The 15,732-nt window shown below is 38.6% G+C and overlaps 1 protein-coding gene across 1 annotated transcript; it reads right to left on the bottom strand.

The window, feature by feature from the left end:
- Nucleotides 1–7,782: 7,782 nt before the first annotated feature.
- On the bottom strand, nucleotides 7,783–15,032 carry LOC121255382 (ubiquitin-conjugating enzyme E2-17 kDa-like). Its single transcript, XM_041155681.1, has 4 exons — nucleotides 14,830–15,032; nucleotides 13,484–13,611; nucleotides 8,607–8,711; nucleotides 7,783–8,055 (listed from the first exon to the last, which is right to left on the bottom strand). Exons 1-4 carry the CDS (start codon nucleotides 14,897–14,899, stop codon nucleotides 7,912–7,914), a joined length of 447 nt encoding a protein of 148 aa, XP_041011615.1. The 5' UTR covers nucleotides 14,900–15,032; the 3' UTR covers nucleotides 7,783–7,911.
- Nucleotides 15,033–15,732: the final 700 nt, after the last annotated feature.

Raw genomic sequence — 15,732 nt, 5'->3', positions numbered from 1 at the left:
TTGGATGGTAAGAACCTCTTATTTCATTTAAGTATCTGAATATCTTAAATATAAATATTTTTTAATTTTAAGTTTTTAAATTTTTCATCTAATCATTATAATTTTTCTAAACATTCAAACAAAACATAAAAATAATTCAACTTCTTTAAATATCAAAATAAAAATAATATTAACAAATAATATTATGATAATATTTTAATAATAAGATCATCGTACTTGCACATTTCATATATTTTAATAATAAGATCATCTTATCTTATTTCATCTCATTTCATTATCCAGATTTAAAGGACCACAATTGAGGCAATAGCCGTAAAACTCCATACTCGCACCCTTTTGGAAAAGAGAAGTATGAAGCTGATAGTCATGGAAAAGCAGGATGCCTTAGGCAGAGAGGAGTACCTGTGATATTCAAAACGAGACTCTTATCACAATGGGTGGTGGACCATGATGGTAGTAGTTTCATACGAGGGCACGGGTGGTACTATAGGTGGCGTCCTAGTGTAGATCTAAGTTCCGAACTCCTTGAAAAAATCAAAGGAAAAACTTAAAAAAAGAATAGTTGGTTTGGATAGTGAGATAAGATGAGATGTAAATAGTATGAAATGATTTGAGTTAAGATATTTTATAGAGTTTTCGGAAATAGGAGAGAAAAAATTAAATAATAATATTATAAAGTTAAAATATATAAATTTTGTTTTGACATTTGAAAAAATTTTGTGTGTTTTATTTAGAAGTTTAAAAAAGTTGTAATAAATAGATAATGATTATATGAAAAAGTTAAATATTTGAAATTAAGAATTATTTGTATTTATGATGTTTAGATATTGAGATGAGATGATTGTTATCCAAACCAGGCTTAAATAGAGTTGTTGGTAGCGAGGAGGGATGCAAATTGAGTAGAAATGACTCAAGTTTGGCAATCGGTAGTGGTGTGTAGGGTTCATACATGTCCCTACGTAGGCACGTGGCACGTGTACCTAGAGGTGAGCACCGACTTAGTCGGAGTCGGATTTTTCTAAATCCAATTCCAACTCCGACTTTGTTAGAGTTCAAATCCGAACTCCGACTTGTTGGAGCGGAATCGGATTTGAGCTTTGGGCTTTGGGTTTTTTTTAGTTTCATATTTAGCTTATTTTAAAAAAGACTTTTGTGAACTTTCAAATTTCAAATTTTTCAAAAACTTAAAAGCTAAAGCTAAATCATTCAATTCTAATTTACTTCTATACTAATTTCTAACTTTTTTTATACTAGATTTATATTATAGTGTCTAATTACATGTTATCATATTATATTATTACATATTATTTTTAGTGTCTAATTACATGTTATTATACTATAGTATTACATGTTACTATATTATACTAGTTTCTAACTTATTTATAACTTATTTCTAATATCTAATTACATGTTTTTATACTTTAGTAAATTAGTGTTAGGTCTTATTAACTTATTATACTAGACTTATTAGTTATTTCTATACTAGTGTTCCATTTATTTCTATATAAGACTTATACTAAAGTGTCTAATTACATGTTATTAAACATTAGTATCATATGTTATTATACTTTAGTAAATTAGTATATGTGTTATTAACTTATTATACTAGACTTATTTAAATACCAGTTTCTAACTTATTTTTATACTTGATTATGTATGGTAGCAGGAAGAGAACGGTTTGGTAATCGGTGCCTTCTGGCTTGGTTAGAGTGAAGCCCTGGCGATGGTTATGGAGCTTGGATGCTCGTTCCCAGATGTAACCCGCTTGAGGCAGTCATGGAGCTCGGAGGCTCGAAGATCAACATGAGATGTACTGAATTTTTGCTCGATTCTAGGGGGATCAATAGGTGGAGAGCTTGACTGTTGCTTGGCATTAGGCAGCATTGGGCAAGTGTCAGCAAAGAGCACTCGGCCGGGATCAATGGGAGTTGGGCTTGATCGTTGCTTGGTGTTGGGCTGTATGGCGATGAAATCGCATCGGGCGAGTGTTAGCGGGGAGCACTCAATCGAGATCAACTGGAGGTAGGCTCGGCCATTGCTTGGCACTGAGGACGCATCAGGCAAGTGTATGTGGGAGCACTCGGCTGTGGGATCAATGGGAGACGGGCTTTACCTTTGGTTGGCATTGAAGTAGCATCAGGCAAGTGCCAACAGGGAGCACTTGACCAAGATCAACATGAGGCAGGCTCGACTGTTGCTTGGCACTGGGCTGCATCAGGCTAGTGTCAGCATGTAGCACTTGGCTAGGATCAACATAAGGCGAGCTTGATTGTTTCTTGGAGCTGAGTCCGCATCGGGTGAGTGTTAGTGGGGAGCACTCGATTTGGATCAATAGGAGGCGAGCTCGACTGTTGCTTAGCGCTAGGCCTCATGGTGCTGAAGCCACATCGGGCAAGTATCAACAGGGAGCACTCGACCGAGATGAACGGGAGGCGGGCTCTATCATGCTATTGTGGCAGGAGGTGAGCTCGAATAGCGAGTTCGAGGGAGGCAAACAAGGGTCATTTAACTGTTGTTTTCAATTTTTGCTTGATTGAGATCATTTGTTGCTGATTGATTTTTGCATGGTGGAAGTAGCTTGTCCCTAAGTGTTTTTTGTTGTGATTTTTTCCCGCTTGCGTATCCTCTTTGCTTTGCTTGTTCATATCGGGACTCATGGTGAATCTTTGAGCACCTGAGCTTTGTTCATTAAGATTGGCAAGTGAAGTGCATTGTTTATCCCTTTGTCCATATCCGTGTTTCCTGAGGAACTTTATAGGGATAAAATATGCAAATGAAATTTGTTAGCAGATATAAATTTACATAGTAAAGTCTAGCTTTGAGAAGCAATGATTTGTCATTGCTCATAGTGGGTAGAATAATTTCATATGTGTGGTATGTTGACTCATTGGCTTTGGGAAACTACTAGTTTCTTGCCAAACAAACTCAGAAAGTGATTATAAGTTTCCTATAGAAAGTATCAGGGAAGGAAATTAACTTGAATATGCATGTGGCAAGCTAGAGGGCCCAAGTATGTAATGTGTGATGCGTGATTACTCAAGGAAGTGCGTATGGAGGGTGAGATGCATTGATAGTCGTGACTTTGAGCTTTTTCAGTGTGAAAGAGGGGTTGTGGCAAGGGGTGGAATATGGGTGGGCTAGGTGAGAGGGTGTTGCGAGTTACATGCCCGTCAACGCAGAGAAACCGGTAAGGACCATAGCCACCTGCGAAGTAAGTTGGCTAGGGAGTTCATTTTCTGGTTGGACGAATTAAATCTCAACTACAATGAATAGCTGGCGGGATCATCATAGCATGCCAAGCTATTGTGGTGTGGTGAGGAAAGTCACTAACGGATCTAGGGCGATGTGGATGCAGCTCCGCCGATGGGGCGACAAGCGAGCTAAAGGAAAGTTTGCCGGCGTTGAGGCTTATTTGCCCATGGTGGTGACTGATGACCTTGATCTCGACGTTAAGCCCGATTGTGATAGTCAGGCTTGGCCGTTGGGAGACACTATCACTACTCGCCATCATGAGGCAGTCGTGGTTGGCGGGCTCATTACCTATCACAAGGGTGCCGAGATGCTGCCCGAGGTGGGGTAGACGAGACATTTCTCGTCATGAGGGTGAGGCTGGCTAGACATTGACCGCCATAACTTGGCGAGGTTTTGCCAACCGAAGATCACAAGATGATAAAGCTTGTACTCACTTGCTGGGGTTGGCAGACAAAGCCGACGAGCTAGATGGTGGTCACATGGGGCTCCACTCGGCTGTGGAAGAGCTCTACATCAGCTTGTAGGCACGGTTGTTGGGTGCGATGGTTTTCGAGCTCCCTAATGGGGGGAAAGACATTATGGTGGCTGCAGAAATGGCCGGTGGGCCAAAAGCTATGCTTATCGACTTCCTTACAACATCACTGGGGCGTGCATGGTTGGTGGGTTGTCTACCTGCTAGTTTTCAATGAGTTTTAGACCTTCAACCAATGATAAAAGTTGTCATCGACGGTTTTTGGTGTTCCTCTCTACATGCTTTGAGACTACCGGTTGCTTTAGGTCGCCACTAGTTCACAGCAGGTCGGTGATTCCTGGCTGGATCCTCCCGCACTGTGGGTGGATGTGAGGGATAGAGGGAAAGGTCCCACTATCCCACCTTGCCATTTAGTGTGGCAACAGAACCGGGTGGTGTCGTGCAAAGGAGGTGGCGGGCTTACATGCCCACCCATGTGAGCACCTGGGTGCATGGTGACGTGAACCTCTGGGTGCATGGTGACATGCACCCTTCATGCATGCAGTGCATGGCATGCACAGTGCAAGCTCAATTATCTGTTTGTTTGTTTACTAGCAGTTCTAATAAGAACAAAAGCTAGACGAAGGAGAAAGGAGCTTGAAAGGGGAACTTATATGCTTTTTTGGAGGAGATCTTGTAAGCTAGATGATTTTTTTTGCTTTCTTAGAGTGATAAATTGATTCCAAGGATGCGTCAAATTGCTAGTGCATTTTCTAGCATGATCGGAGCCCAACAATATAGTCAAAAAGCCCACGATGGTGGTTTGGGTGTCAATACGATATTCAGACGCTCATCCACACAACAAACAATAAACAAAGCATATAAGCGATAAAAAGAGAGAGATAGAGATTTACACATTTCAACATACAGGCCTACGTCCATGGGCCGTTTGAGATGAAATCCACTAAGCTTGATGATTGTACAATATCTTATGGCCCCACCTATCTCTCAATACAATGGAGGAAATTAGAGTTTATAGAAATTGAATAAGATGCCATCCTCTTCCAAAGAGAAGATCTCAGGGGTCTCTGTGCCTAGTCCAGTCTTTCCCCAATCTGAAGAGGTTCCCTCCCTTTATAGAAGTCTCTTTCCTTCTTTGGATTTGCTGGGTCATACTTGCGTTATGCTACTTTTTTCTTTTACATGTCCGAGTTAACTTGCTTTATTTCTTCTTGGTGATAGACTTCCAATGGACTTGACCCAGCTCATTTTGTATCCAATAGGAACAATCAGATGTATGAGACGATTATGAGGAGAAAAAGGTGGTTTGAAGGAAGGAGAGGGAGAGAAATAACGACAGAGAATGAATGAATGAAGGAGGAGAAGTCTAGAGTGTTGAAAGAAAGGAAAAATAAAGAGTTTATAATAAATTGACTTAGACAATTGTTTGAGTGGAAGACAATATATCTAGCCAATTTCAATGGGAACAATTGGATGCATGGGACGATGGTGGGGGAGAAAAATGACATTTGAAGGAAGGGGGAGGGAGATTTGGCATCCCGACCCTAGGTTGTGATTTGGCGAGGAATCACGGTGTCCAAGATGCACATCAAACGGGCTACATCCCTTAATGTAACGTAGGAACTTTGTGTACTCATATGCTACACACTCGTGTATATACAAGTTGCAGCGGAAAATTTTAGGTATTAGTCAGAACTAATTACATTAGTACCAGAGGTTTATACATTACTTGTCCATTAATAAAAATATTCATAAGCCACTACCACATCATTAAATAAATAATTACAGACCAATATCTATTCATTGTCACCCAGATACAATTAGCCTACTAAATTTACACCAACAAATTATAAACTTAATGCGGACAAGCCCCATGCTATTCCTTGGGCCACACTAGTCCCTTCTGCTCGAAGTAACTCTCTTGAGCTACATTTGCATCAAAATCTACAGTTTTAAGAGGCGAAACTGTAGTGTACCATAGTGAGATTTCAATCAAACCTCAATAAGTTAAAACCCAAGATAACACTATTAACATTAAAAAATGGTGGTGAATATGAATGCATAAGCTTTATGTAAATAAAATTGAAATCACATATATTATAAGTATACCAAGGAACCAACCTTCCTAGTAAAACAACATAATTTATAAATCATCGTAAACATTACCGAGCACCCAGTGCTCAAGTCATCATAGTAAAGATCACCGAGTACCTAGTGCCCAAATCTCATAACATATTATATCATTTCCTGGACCCAATGTCCAAATCATCACGTGAAATCTCTTCACCAATCACACCTATTTATTAATGCGTGTCACTACGACTCCCCCTCAATTGCCACACCCAAACCTTGGCTCCATTCGCCAGACTATGGGTAACGACACGCAAATGACTTCGTAACAAGTGATATCTAGTTTCGTGCCCTATGTGTTCATGGCCATGTATCATCTAGCCTTTGCTAACAGAGCATCAACATCATCGACTTGAGAGTATTACCATCCTGCCTGATCCCATTGTACCTTGGAGACAACCTAGGGGACATTATTCAATTCTTATGTGCTCCTAAATAACTAGAGAAGCTCGTGATACACATACCCACCCAAAACTCCTCTTGAAACCAATACATTAAGTACTTTGAAAGCACATCATCAAAGCAATCAATAATTTGTAATAAGAAAGCATGAACTTTCATGATAGAAAAAGAATGAGGAGAAGAGGTGAGTACCCTGAAGATACCCATAGACATTTAACCCACATTACTAGCAACGTCGTAGGAGTGAACCTACTTGAGTAGTGAATTAACACTGAGTGTTATGCTAAAGTTGTTGGCCTACTTGTTGATGAAGACTTTGAGCTTAGCTTCCTTCTTTGTGAAGCTCAAAATAGATGAGAACGAGAGAGAGAATGTGTCGGAGTAGTTAGAGATCTCGAATGTGAGACAAGAACTATCGATAATATATCTCTTATGCATGTCGTCCTATCCATCATAGGTCTAATAGCTCTCATCTCTAGTTGGCTGAGTATTAAATCATGAATCTCAGTTGTTCACACGTACGCTAGATTGAAGGACAGCAAAACCAAGTAAACTAATGGGACAAGTCTTGCACGTCCCTGAAGCATGCCTTGAAAATATAAGCTATGTTTGTCGCCTATGAAAATCACCCACATAGCGTCAAGCTACATTGCATGGTCAGATGCATGATCTTCAAATTCGTATTCGTCTTTTTTCATGCGTGGTCATGTTGAGGCCTCATCTTCGAAGTACATTAATAATCAACTACTTGCTACTTTCTGAGAGATCGTGTACTATCTCTAGGCGTTCCAGTTACACACTATGTTATCCGTTGCTCGCTTAAGTGTTTTCTTCCCCGTTGCATTTATCTGCTTGCAGAGAGTTTCTTCCTTCAATTAGGCAAGGTCCTCACGGGGGCATGAGAGAGTTTTGATTAGGGGATGGGAAAGGGTTTCAATAGGGTGGGAGAATATCAACCCCCTTTCCTTGTAATAGGGTGGTTGTGAACTTGTGAGGGTAATCACGTGGCCGCTCGATTATATCGCAATAGAGGGACTCATGAAAGCCACCCATTAATGCTTTGATTTGGGATTCCCATAGGGTGGTCAGCAAGGGCACGGAAATACAGCATGGTATACCATGCGAACATGACATTACTCCCTTTTTTTTTTTTTTTTTTTTTTATTTCCTTAGTTTAATTGTTGATGTGACATACTAATGGCACGTATCATCAGTGACGACAAGTATCTTGATTCTCAAGTATCAGTGTTGCGAATGTTGAATATTGCAGCCTGTTTGTAAAAGCGGAAAAATATAGGTACGAATTTTACATTTCACCCTTAAAGTTATAATTACTTTTTAATTAAATCATCCAAACTTAGCCATCTCAAATTCTCAATTTATAATGTAATAAGATACAACGAATTAAAGGGTAAAAAAAAAAAAAAAAAAAACCTTGGAACATATGACAATGCATATTACCAGCAGGACATTATGCAAATACGAAGTAAAACGGATTGAGGACAAGATTGTCAACCAAGCAGTAGTAAAACAGCAAAAGCACACTTGCAAGCCTTAAGACTGTAAGATACAAGATTAGTCATTTGCATCAATTTTTACATATCAAAGGAATGGACAGACAAGGTCCTCCTAAATGCAACTAAGCACCCTAGCCCCTAGCCCATTGCATACTTCTGAGTCCAGCTCCTAGCAGTTGTCTCGTACTTGGCCCTGTCTGTCTTGTACATATGAGCAATTTCTGGCACCAAGGGATCATCTGGGTTTGGATCCGTCAATAGGGAACAGATGGAGAGCAGCACCTGAAAAAGAAAACCACCACTCTTCCCACCAACTCAAAAAACAGTAATGATGAAAGAGTGAACAAGGGTGAAAATCAACCATGCAGTTCACACAAGACAGCCATTCCTAACCTCCAATATCTCAAAAATATTATTTAGCAAACATTAGCTAGTTGATCCCATTGATATTTTCCTCATGGAAATCCAAACCATTTGGACAAGGTGGCAATAAATGATGTTTGTGCCATCTGATATCAGACTATGGACTTTTTGTTAATGGGTTCCCCCTCCCCACCTTATTTTTTCCTAAAACATCTAAAAGTACGTTCTCTGCATATACTAAGAAAATATATCATCCTGATTTTTTTTATAGAATTATCGTTGTCAGGGCCATGAGCAACTGACAATTGTCCTACCATGTATTTACCATCTGCAAAGTTTCAATCATCAGTCTAATAAAAAGATTACTGCCAACACATTTCAATCTCGTTCTTCCTTGGCCATCGCATTCTGGATAAGAAAAATTCAAACCTACAAGTTAAAAAATATAAAAGTTTTTAAGACATCAGAACCTTGGATATGGTCAGGGCTGGGCTCCACTGTTCTTTTAAAATGTCAAGGCATATGCTGCCATTGCTGTTTATGTTCGGATGAAAAACCTTGGTCCTAAATGCAACCTGCGAAAAAGAAATAGTTACGATGGGGAAGGTTAGAAGGAACCTATTGCAAATTTCATTCCTAAAATGATCAGGCCAAGCAAATCTGAGGAAAGAAACATTAATATAATTATCAAAGAGTTATTATATTTTCAAACCGGCGTGTAGAGTACACAATCCACATACTTAAATGGCAAGATTTGAATTGTAAGATTTAAATTTTAAAATTTATCTTTCAAATCAAATTATGCCATGTGGATAGTATGTGGTGTAGAGGCCTTAGAATAACAGTACTCATTATCAAAATGTCACAAGCAGAGGGCCCATTTGACTAGATTAATTCCCCTTACATGCCAAAACATTGAAATTCATAAAGGCTCGGGCCCCAGGGAAACATAACCCACCTCATCAAACTCTGGTGTGTAAACCGGATCTGAATTAGAATCTGAGAGGAATTACTATAAAATCACTATGAGCACTGGTACAAGCCCTTAAAGACCCAGTGGCAGAGTTAGAAATTTGTATTTGGGTGGTTGGGGGACTGATAAAATGATCATTAAATATTTTAGAAAGAAAAGGGCTGAAGTTTAGAAAAGGGGCCATAGAGCCAATCTCTCCCATCATTCAAAAATAGATAATAAAAAATTAGAAAAATTTTACTCATCATCCCTACACACACCACACATGATTTTTTTTTTTTTTTTTTTTAAATTTGTTTCCTTACCAAATGTGTGGTGTATGGATGATGAGTAGAAGAGCTCATTTAGTTTAGTAGGAATAAAACAAATAAAAATTAAAAAAAAAAAAAAAAACTAAAACATGTGTGGTGTGTGGAGTAGGATGATGTGTAGCAAAGCCAAAAAATTAACATGTTCATAAATTTACATCTATGATAATGAAAGATCATGGTCGTGAATAAGAAAGAAAATAAATAAAAATAACAGGTTAAAGAGGGATCAAGAGAGGATGAAAAGAAGTCACAGGAATAAATATACTTCAAACTACCAGGGTTTGCAACTGCCGACGCACGCACGCGCGCACACACATGCGCAACGCGCACGCACACGCACACGTAATCACAGTATCACACGATGTATACACATAACAAGACCAGTGAACATGTCAACTTTTGGACAATCAACCAAAAGATAAAAAAATTCCCACACACGTAATCACAGTATCACACGATGTATACACATAATAAGACCAGTGAACATGTCAACTTTTGGACAATCAACCGAAAGATAAAAAAAATTCCCAGAAACATCATAAAAGCAAAAAGGAAAGCTGGAATACCAGGGAATCATAGATTTTTTTCCTTTTTAGACTGGTATGTTAAGCACACCAGGTGGGTCTTGCATTCATGACCATATCATGTACTCAGTTTTATAGGAGAAGTGCCCTATAGGTTGAAGCTCAGTGGCCCAATGCATCATAAAATGTCTCTTCTTGATTTTAATGTACTTTATTAGTTCCGATAAAAAATGTACTTTATTAGTTAATTAGTCGGAAATTTGTTTACCTCTCCAATTTCTACTTCTTTTGGTGCCAATAGAGTTCCTATACCTCGTTCTCAGAGGTAATCATTAGTCCAAATCGGGAAAATAAAAGAAGTCATTAAAATTCAAAAGGCTCTCGAAGAATTCCCAAGGACTAGAGGTTTTCTTATAAATGACAGAACCATAAAAAATTCAAGAATTGGGAATTTTCTTACAAGGAATCAGAGTGGTTTTCCTTGGAAATTGAAAATTCAATCATTCCTAAATTAAAAGAATGAATTAAATACCATCATGACAATAATATGTAGCAACGGTACCATTGTAAGAGAAGTTAATCATTAAAGTGAAAAATGATATATCAGAACTAGAAGATATATTACATTTTACGACGTAAATCCTTTAAAGGGCTCTAAAAATTTATTTTTCCCTGTTTATCACAGAAGCTTTTTCTTGATATTTATAGGTAAAGTTCATATCGATTCCCTATGACCTAAGATAAGTTTTTCACAAAGGTGGCTAATTCACTAAACGTACTAAGTTTTTCCACAAGGTGGCTAATTCACATAGGCGCAACAATGCCATTGAAGTACTCCATTCTGGTCCTAGTGTGTTACATTCTTCTGAAGAAATCCAAGACCACATAGTGCAGTATTATGAGGATCTCCTTGCTGAAAAAGAAGAATGGCGCCCCAAACTAGATGGTTTACCCTTTGCTCAATTGGATTTGGATGTAGCTGGATGGTTGGAGAGGCCTTTTGATGAAGAGGAGGTGCATCTCGTGGTGAAAAGTATGTGCAGAGACAAAGCACCCGGTCCGGATGGTTTCTCTTTGGCTTTCTTTCAGGAGAATTCGGACATTGTGAAGGAGGAAGTGATGCAGATTTTCCATACTTTTCATTCTAGTCAAAAGTTTGAGAAGTCACTAAACGCTACTTTCATTGCTCTCATTCCGAAAATAGCCGGTGCATATGAATTGAAAGACTTCTGGCCTATTAGTTTGGTAGGGGGGATTTATAAAATCATATCAAAGGTGTTAGCTAATCGTATGAGTTTGGTTATGGACAAACTCATTTCCAAACCTCAAAATGCATTTGTAAAGGGGCGGCAAATCCTGGACTCAGTGTTGATAGCAAATGAGTGCTTGGATAGTTGGTTGCGAGAGGGCACCCCGGGGGTTCTTTGCAAGCTCGATATGGAGAAAGCTTATGACCATGTATGTTGAGATTTTCTCCTTTATATGCTTAGAAGATGTGGTTTTGGGGATAGATGGTGTGCTTGGATTAAACATTGTGTCTCAACCGCTCGATTTTCGGTCCTAATCAATGGAAGGCCTTGTGGTTTTTTTCAATCTTCCAGGGGTTTGAGACAAGGGGATCCACTATCCCCTTTCCTTTTTGTCATTGTAATGGAGGCATTGAGTCGTATGGTGGAGGCCGCTGTAAGGGGGAATTCTTGCTGGTTTTTCAGTGGACAGCAATAGTAATACCAGCTCCATTTCGCATTTACTCTTTGCAGATGATACGCTTATTTTTTGTGATGCTGTAAGTGGCCAGATTCAAGCTTTAAGGGCAGTTTTGTTGTGTTTTGAAGCTGTTTCGGGACTCAAGGTGAACTTGGGGAAGTCGGAGCTGGTTCAGGTGGGGGAGGTGAACAATATAGCCTCTTTAGCGGAGTTACTAGGTTGCAAAATTGCCTCTCTCCCTATGACATATCTTGGACTCCCCTTAGGGGCGTCTTTCAAAGCAAAGAGCATTTGGGATAGGGTGGTAGAGAAGGTTGAGCAACGACTTTCAGGATGGAAACGGCTATATCTATCGAGAGGGGGAGATTAACCCTTATTAAAAGCACTCTTTCCAACCTTCCCACTTACTATCTTTCTCTATTTCCATTACCGGTGGGTGTGGCAAACCGGTTAGAAAAGTTGTTTAGAGCTTTTTTGTGGGGTGGTATGGGGGAGGAATTCAAATTTCACCTTGTGAGTTGGCAAAGGGTGAGCTGTCCATTGGCGAATAGGGGGTTAGGGGTACGAAACTTGTGTGTTTTCAACAAGGCACTCTTAGGGAAGTGGCTGTGGAGGTATCATAAGGAAGGGAATTCGCTGTGGAGAGAGGTTATTGATCATAAGTATGGTAGTGAGTGGGGGGAATGGTGCTCTAAGGAGGGTAGGGGGACTTACGAAGCCTGTGGAAATTCATAAGGAAGGGGTGGAATACCTTTGAAAAACATCTTAAGTTTGAGGTGGGTGATGGAACACGTACCCGCTTTTGGTTCGATGTATGGAGTGGGGAGAGTCCTCTTTGCCTAGCTTTCCCAGGTGCTTTTAATTTGGCTGGAAATCAGCAAGCCCCAGTTTCAGAAGTTCTATGTCGTGCCAATGGGATGGTCACTTGGAATGTCACTTTTACAAGAAATGCTCAGGACTGGGAATTAGAAGAGCTGGCAGAGTTTTACAGTTACTTATATTCAGCAAAGCTAGGGGTCAATGGGGGAGACCGTATGTTGTGGACTCGCAGGAGGAAAGAGAAGTTTACTGTTAAATCTTTCTATAAGGCTTTGACAGTCCTACAGCCCACTTTCTTTCCATGGAAGAGTATATGGAAGGTGTTAGTGCCTTCTAAAGTTGCTTTTTTCACTTGGACAGCTGCTCATGGGAAGATATTGACGGTTGACAATTTAAGAAAACGAGGTATGGTGATCATGGAGTGGTGCTACATGTGTAAAAAAAGTGGAGAATCGGTAGATCACTTGCTCTTACATTGTGAGGTGGCTGGGGAGCTTTGGGCTGGTATTCTTAGTAGAGCTGGGCTAAGTTGTGCTATGCCCAAGAGTGTGGTGGACCTATTAGCATGCTGGAATAGGTCTCATAGTAGAGCCCAATTAGCAGCCGTGTGGCGGATGATTCCTTTGTGCTTAATGTGGTGTTTATAGTTGGAAAGGAATGACAGATGTTTTAATAACAAGGAGCGTGCAATGGGGGAAATCTGGAACTTTTTTGTATTCTCTATTTTCCAGTGGTTTTCTACTATTGTATTGAGGGGAGGGAATGTTCATGAGTTCTTATCTTCTTTCTAGTCTATTAGAATGTAATTAGGTGCCTCTCTTAGTATATTTCCTGTGTACTTGGGCACTGCCTAATTTCATTCACATCAATAAAGATTATTACTTATCAAAAAAAAAGTTTTTCACAAAAGAAAAGGTGAAAATGCAAGAATTGAAAATATAACAAATAGGACTGGTAGGAAACGGCATCAATAACTTCTACACAAATGCTTAGAAATGATGGAATAGTCCTACCTTAGGCGGCTTAAAAGGATAGTCCGGAGGGAAATGAATAGTAACTAGAAAGACTCCCCCAGCATAAGGACTATCTGGGGGACCCATTATTGTTGCTTGCCAATGAAACATGTCCTCAGCTACAGGTCCTGTCAAAGTAAAAGATACAGAAGGCAACGCTTTATATCCCAAAATATTTCATTACTAACTGATATTGAGTTGAACATAAAGAGCTCACTCATATATGCCCTCATTAATAGATTAAACCAATATTCTTAATTATTTTTCAGAAAAAAAAACGAGGAAAAAAATGGGGCCTGACATCTTTAGCTCTTCAATAGCATTGGGATGCCTAAAACACAGCAGATAAAGGTAACAAACGTTACTAAATGACTATCACATATGGTAAAGAGAAGGTTATTGATAGTCCTGTAATATTCATTTCAATTACACATTGTTCCGGCTTGAAAGGCATAAATGAGAACAAGGGACCAATGTGTCCAGAGTTTGCAAAAGAAAGAGCCAACCTTCATGCATTTCATTAAATAAGGATGAGAACCAAAGATCAAGTACTCATTGTGTATAGAAAACATACAATGTCAAAGTCTACTAATATTTTGGCAAGGCATTTCAGTTCAATGATCAAATACCATCTTATGATTTTAAACCGTAAAACCATAATAATAGGCATTAGATTAAATGCCGGTCTATCTTTTGAGTAATTCCCACCTTAAGAGACAATCTCGTATTGGATATACGTGAGTTATGCCTGCCAATAAGCTCAACAAAGAACCACTTCTGTTATTAACAAGGTATTATCTTATATTTTTGTAAAATTAAATCTTTCCTACACTTTTGCAACACAAACTCGTAACTTCAATTGAATGTACAACAATCACAAAGAATCATCCATTATTATTAACAAAACCACTTCTCCAGAGGCTTAGCTCAGGTGAAGTGGAAAACGTGACAGAATTTCCCACGACCCAGCACAAAAATAACTCTTTTAATCCATAGCCAAGCTCAAAATAACAAATCAAAATACTAGATGATGCTACAAAGAAGCTCATGCAATACTATCACCCAAACCATTTCATTTAATGTAAATGCTTCCAAAAATTATAAATCTACTGCAAACAGTGAGAAAAACAAATAACTCCCCCAGTAATCAACCAAATAAAAAAGAAAAGAAAAGAAAATATATGTTTTAATTAAAGGAATCAGAGCCCAGATCCTCAAAAACTAGAAACATCACAGATCGAGCCTGGAAAGAAGCTAGTGACCGTGAAAACCAAAGAAAACCATAAAAGCAAACAAAACGGAGAAAATAAAGGAAAAATAAGGGATTTTTCTGACGAAAATGATACCAGCACTGCAGGAGGTAGGAGGGTCTTTCTGGAGGTCCTTGAGCTCCTTTAAGATCCGCTTCGAAGCCATGGATGAAGCTCGCAGATCGCCTCCGATCTAAAAGCTAGAGTTTTAGAGAGAGAAAAGGATACCAAACGTTATAAAAGATGATTAGAGAGAGAGAGATATGATTCAAAGTCCACTTCCTTTTTCATGAGAATCTGGTTCCCTATTGCTGAGATGGATTTTGGACCGTTGGTTTGGACGACTAGTTTTCTCACTAAATGAACGACTGTTGTTTGATGAGAAGAAGCTCGACGGTGATTTCGCCGGGCCCACTTGACTTTTCGTGGCGTGGTTTACTGGTCGAACCTGAACCGAACTCACTTTAAAATTTTATGAACCGGACTCAGCGACCATCCTGTTCTGTTATCCTTTACTTTCTACATGTTCTGTTATGACTCTATCCATTATCCCATCTCTGTGAGAATTACTGTATAAAATAAAATGTTAAATTGTTGTAATTTTATTAAATTTGTTAGATTTATTTTATAATAAAAGTAACTTTACAATCTTAAGTATCATATCAAATCACGTGAGTTTATAAATTTACTTTTATATAATTTTTTTATAGTTAAAATATTTTCATATCTGTTTGCCATTGGTGCCCGTTATTCTTGGCTTTAAATTTTATTATTTTCAGTTATATTAATCAATTGTATTGATATATTATTTTTTTCTAAGCAAGCAATCATATAAGAAAATATTTTAGCCAAAGTAGATTAAATAAAAGTAAATTCACAAAACTAAAATGATTTAATATGGTACGTAAGAGTATAAAATTAGTTTTATCGTAAAATAAATATAATAAATCTCATGAAATCACGTCAGTTTACGAGTTTATTTTTATTTAATCATTTTGT

This window comes from Juglans microcarpa x Juglans regia, chromosome 1D (assembly GCF_004785595.1).
Source record: "Juglans microcarpa x Juglans regia isolate MS1-56 chromosome 1D, Jm3101_v1.0, whole genome shotgun sequence".
Classification (NCBI taxonomy): domain Eukaryota; kingdom Viridiplantae; phylum Streptophyta; class Magnoliopsida; order Fagales; family Juglandaceae; genus Juglans; species Juglans microcarpa x Juglans regia.
Note: the sequence above shows the minus strand (reverse complement) of the source record. Positions and strands in the feature narration are given on the sequence as shown.

Coding starts and splice junctions, on each gene's coding strand:
- LOC121255382 (XM_041155681.1), bottom strand. CDS start 14,899: ATGGCTTCGAAGCGGATCTTAAAGGAGCTCAAGGACCTCCAGAAAGAC. Junction 13,612..14,829: donor TCCTACCTCCTGCAGTGCTG/GTATCATTTTCG, acceptor TTACTTTGACAG/GACCTGTAGCTGAGGACATG. Junction 8,056..8,606: donor CAGCCCTGACCATATCCAAG/GTTCTGATGTCT, acceptor TTTCTTTTTCAG/GTGCTGCTCTCCATCTGTTC.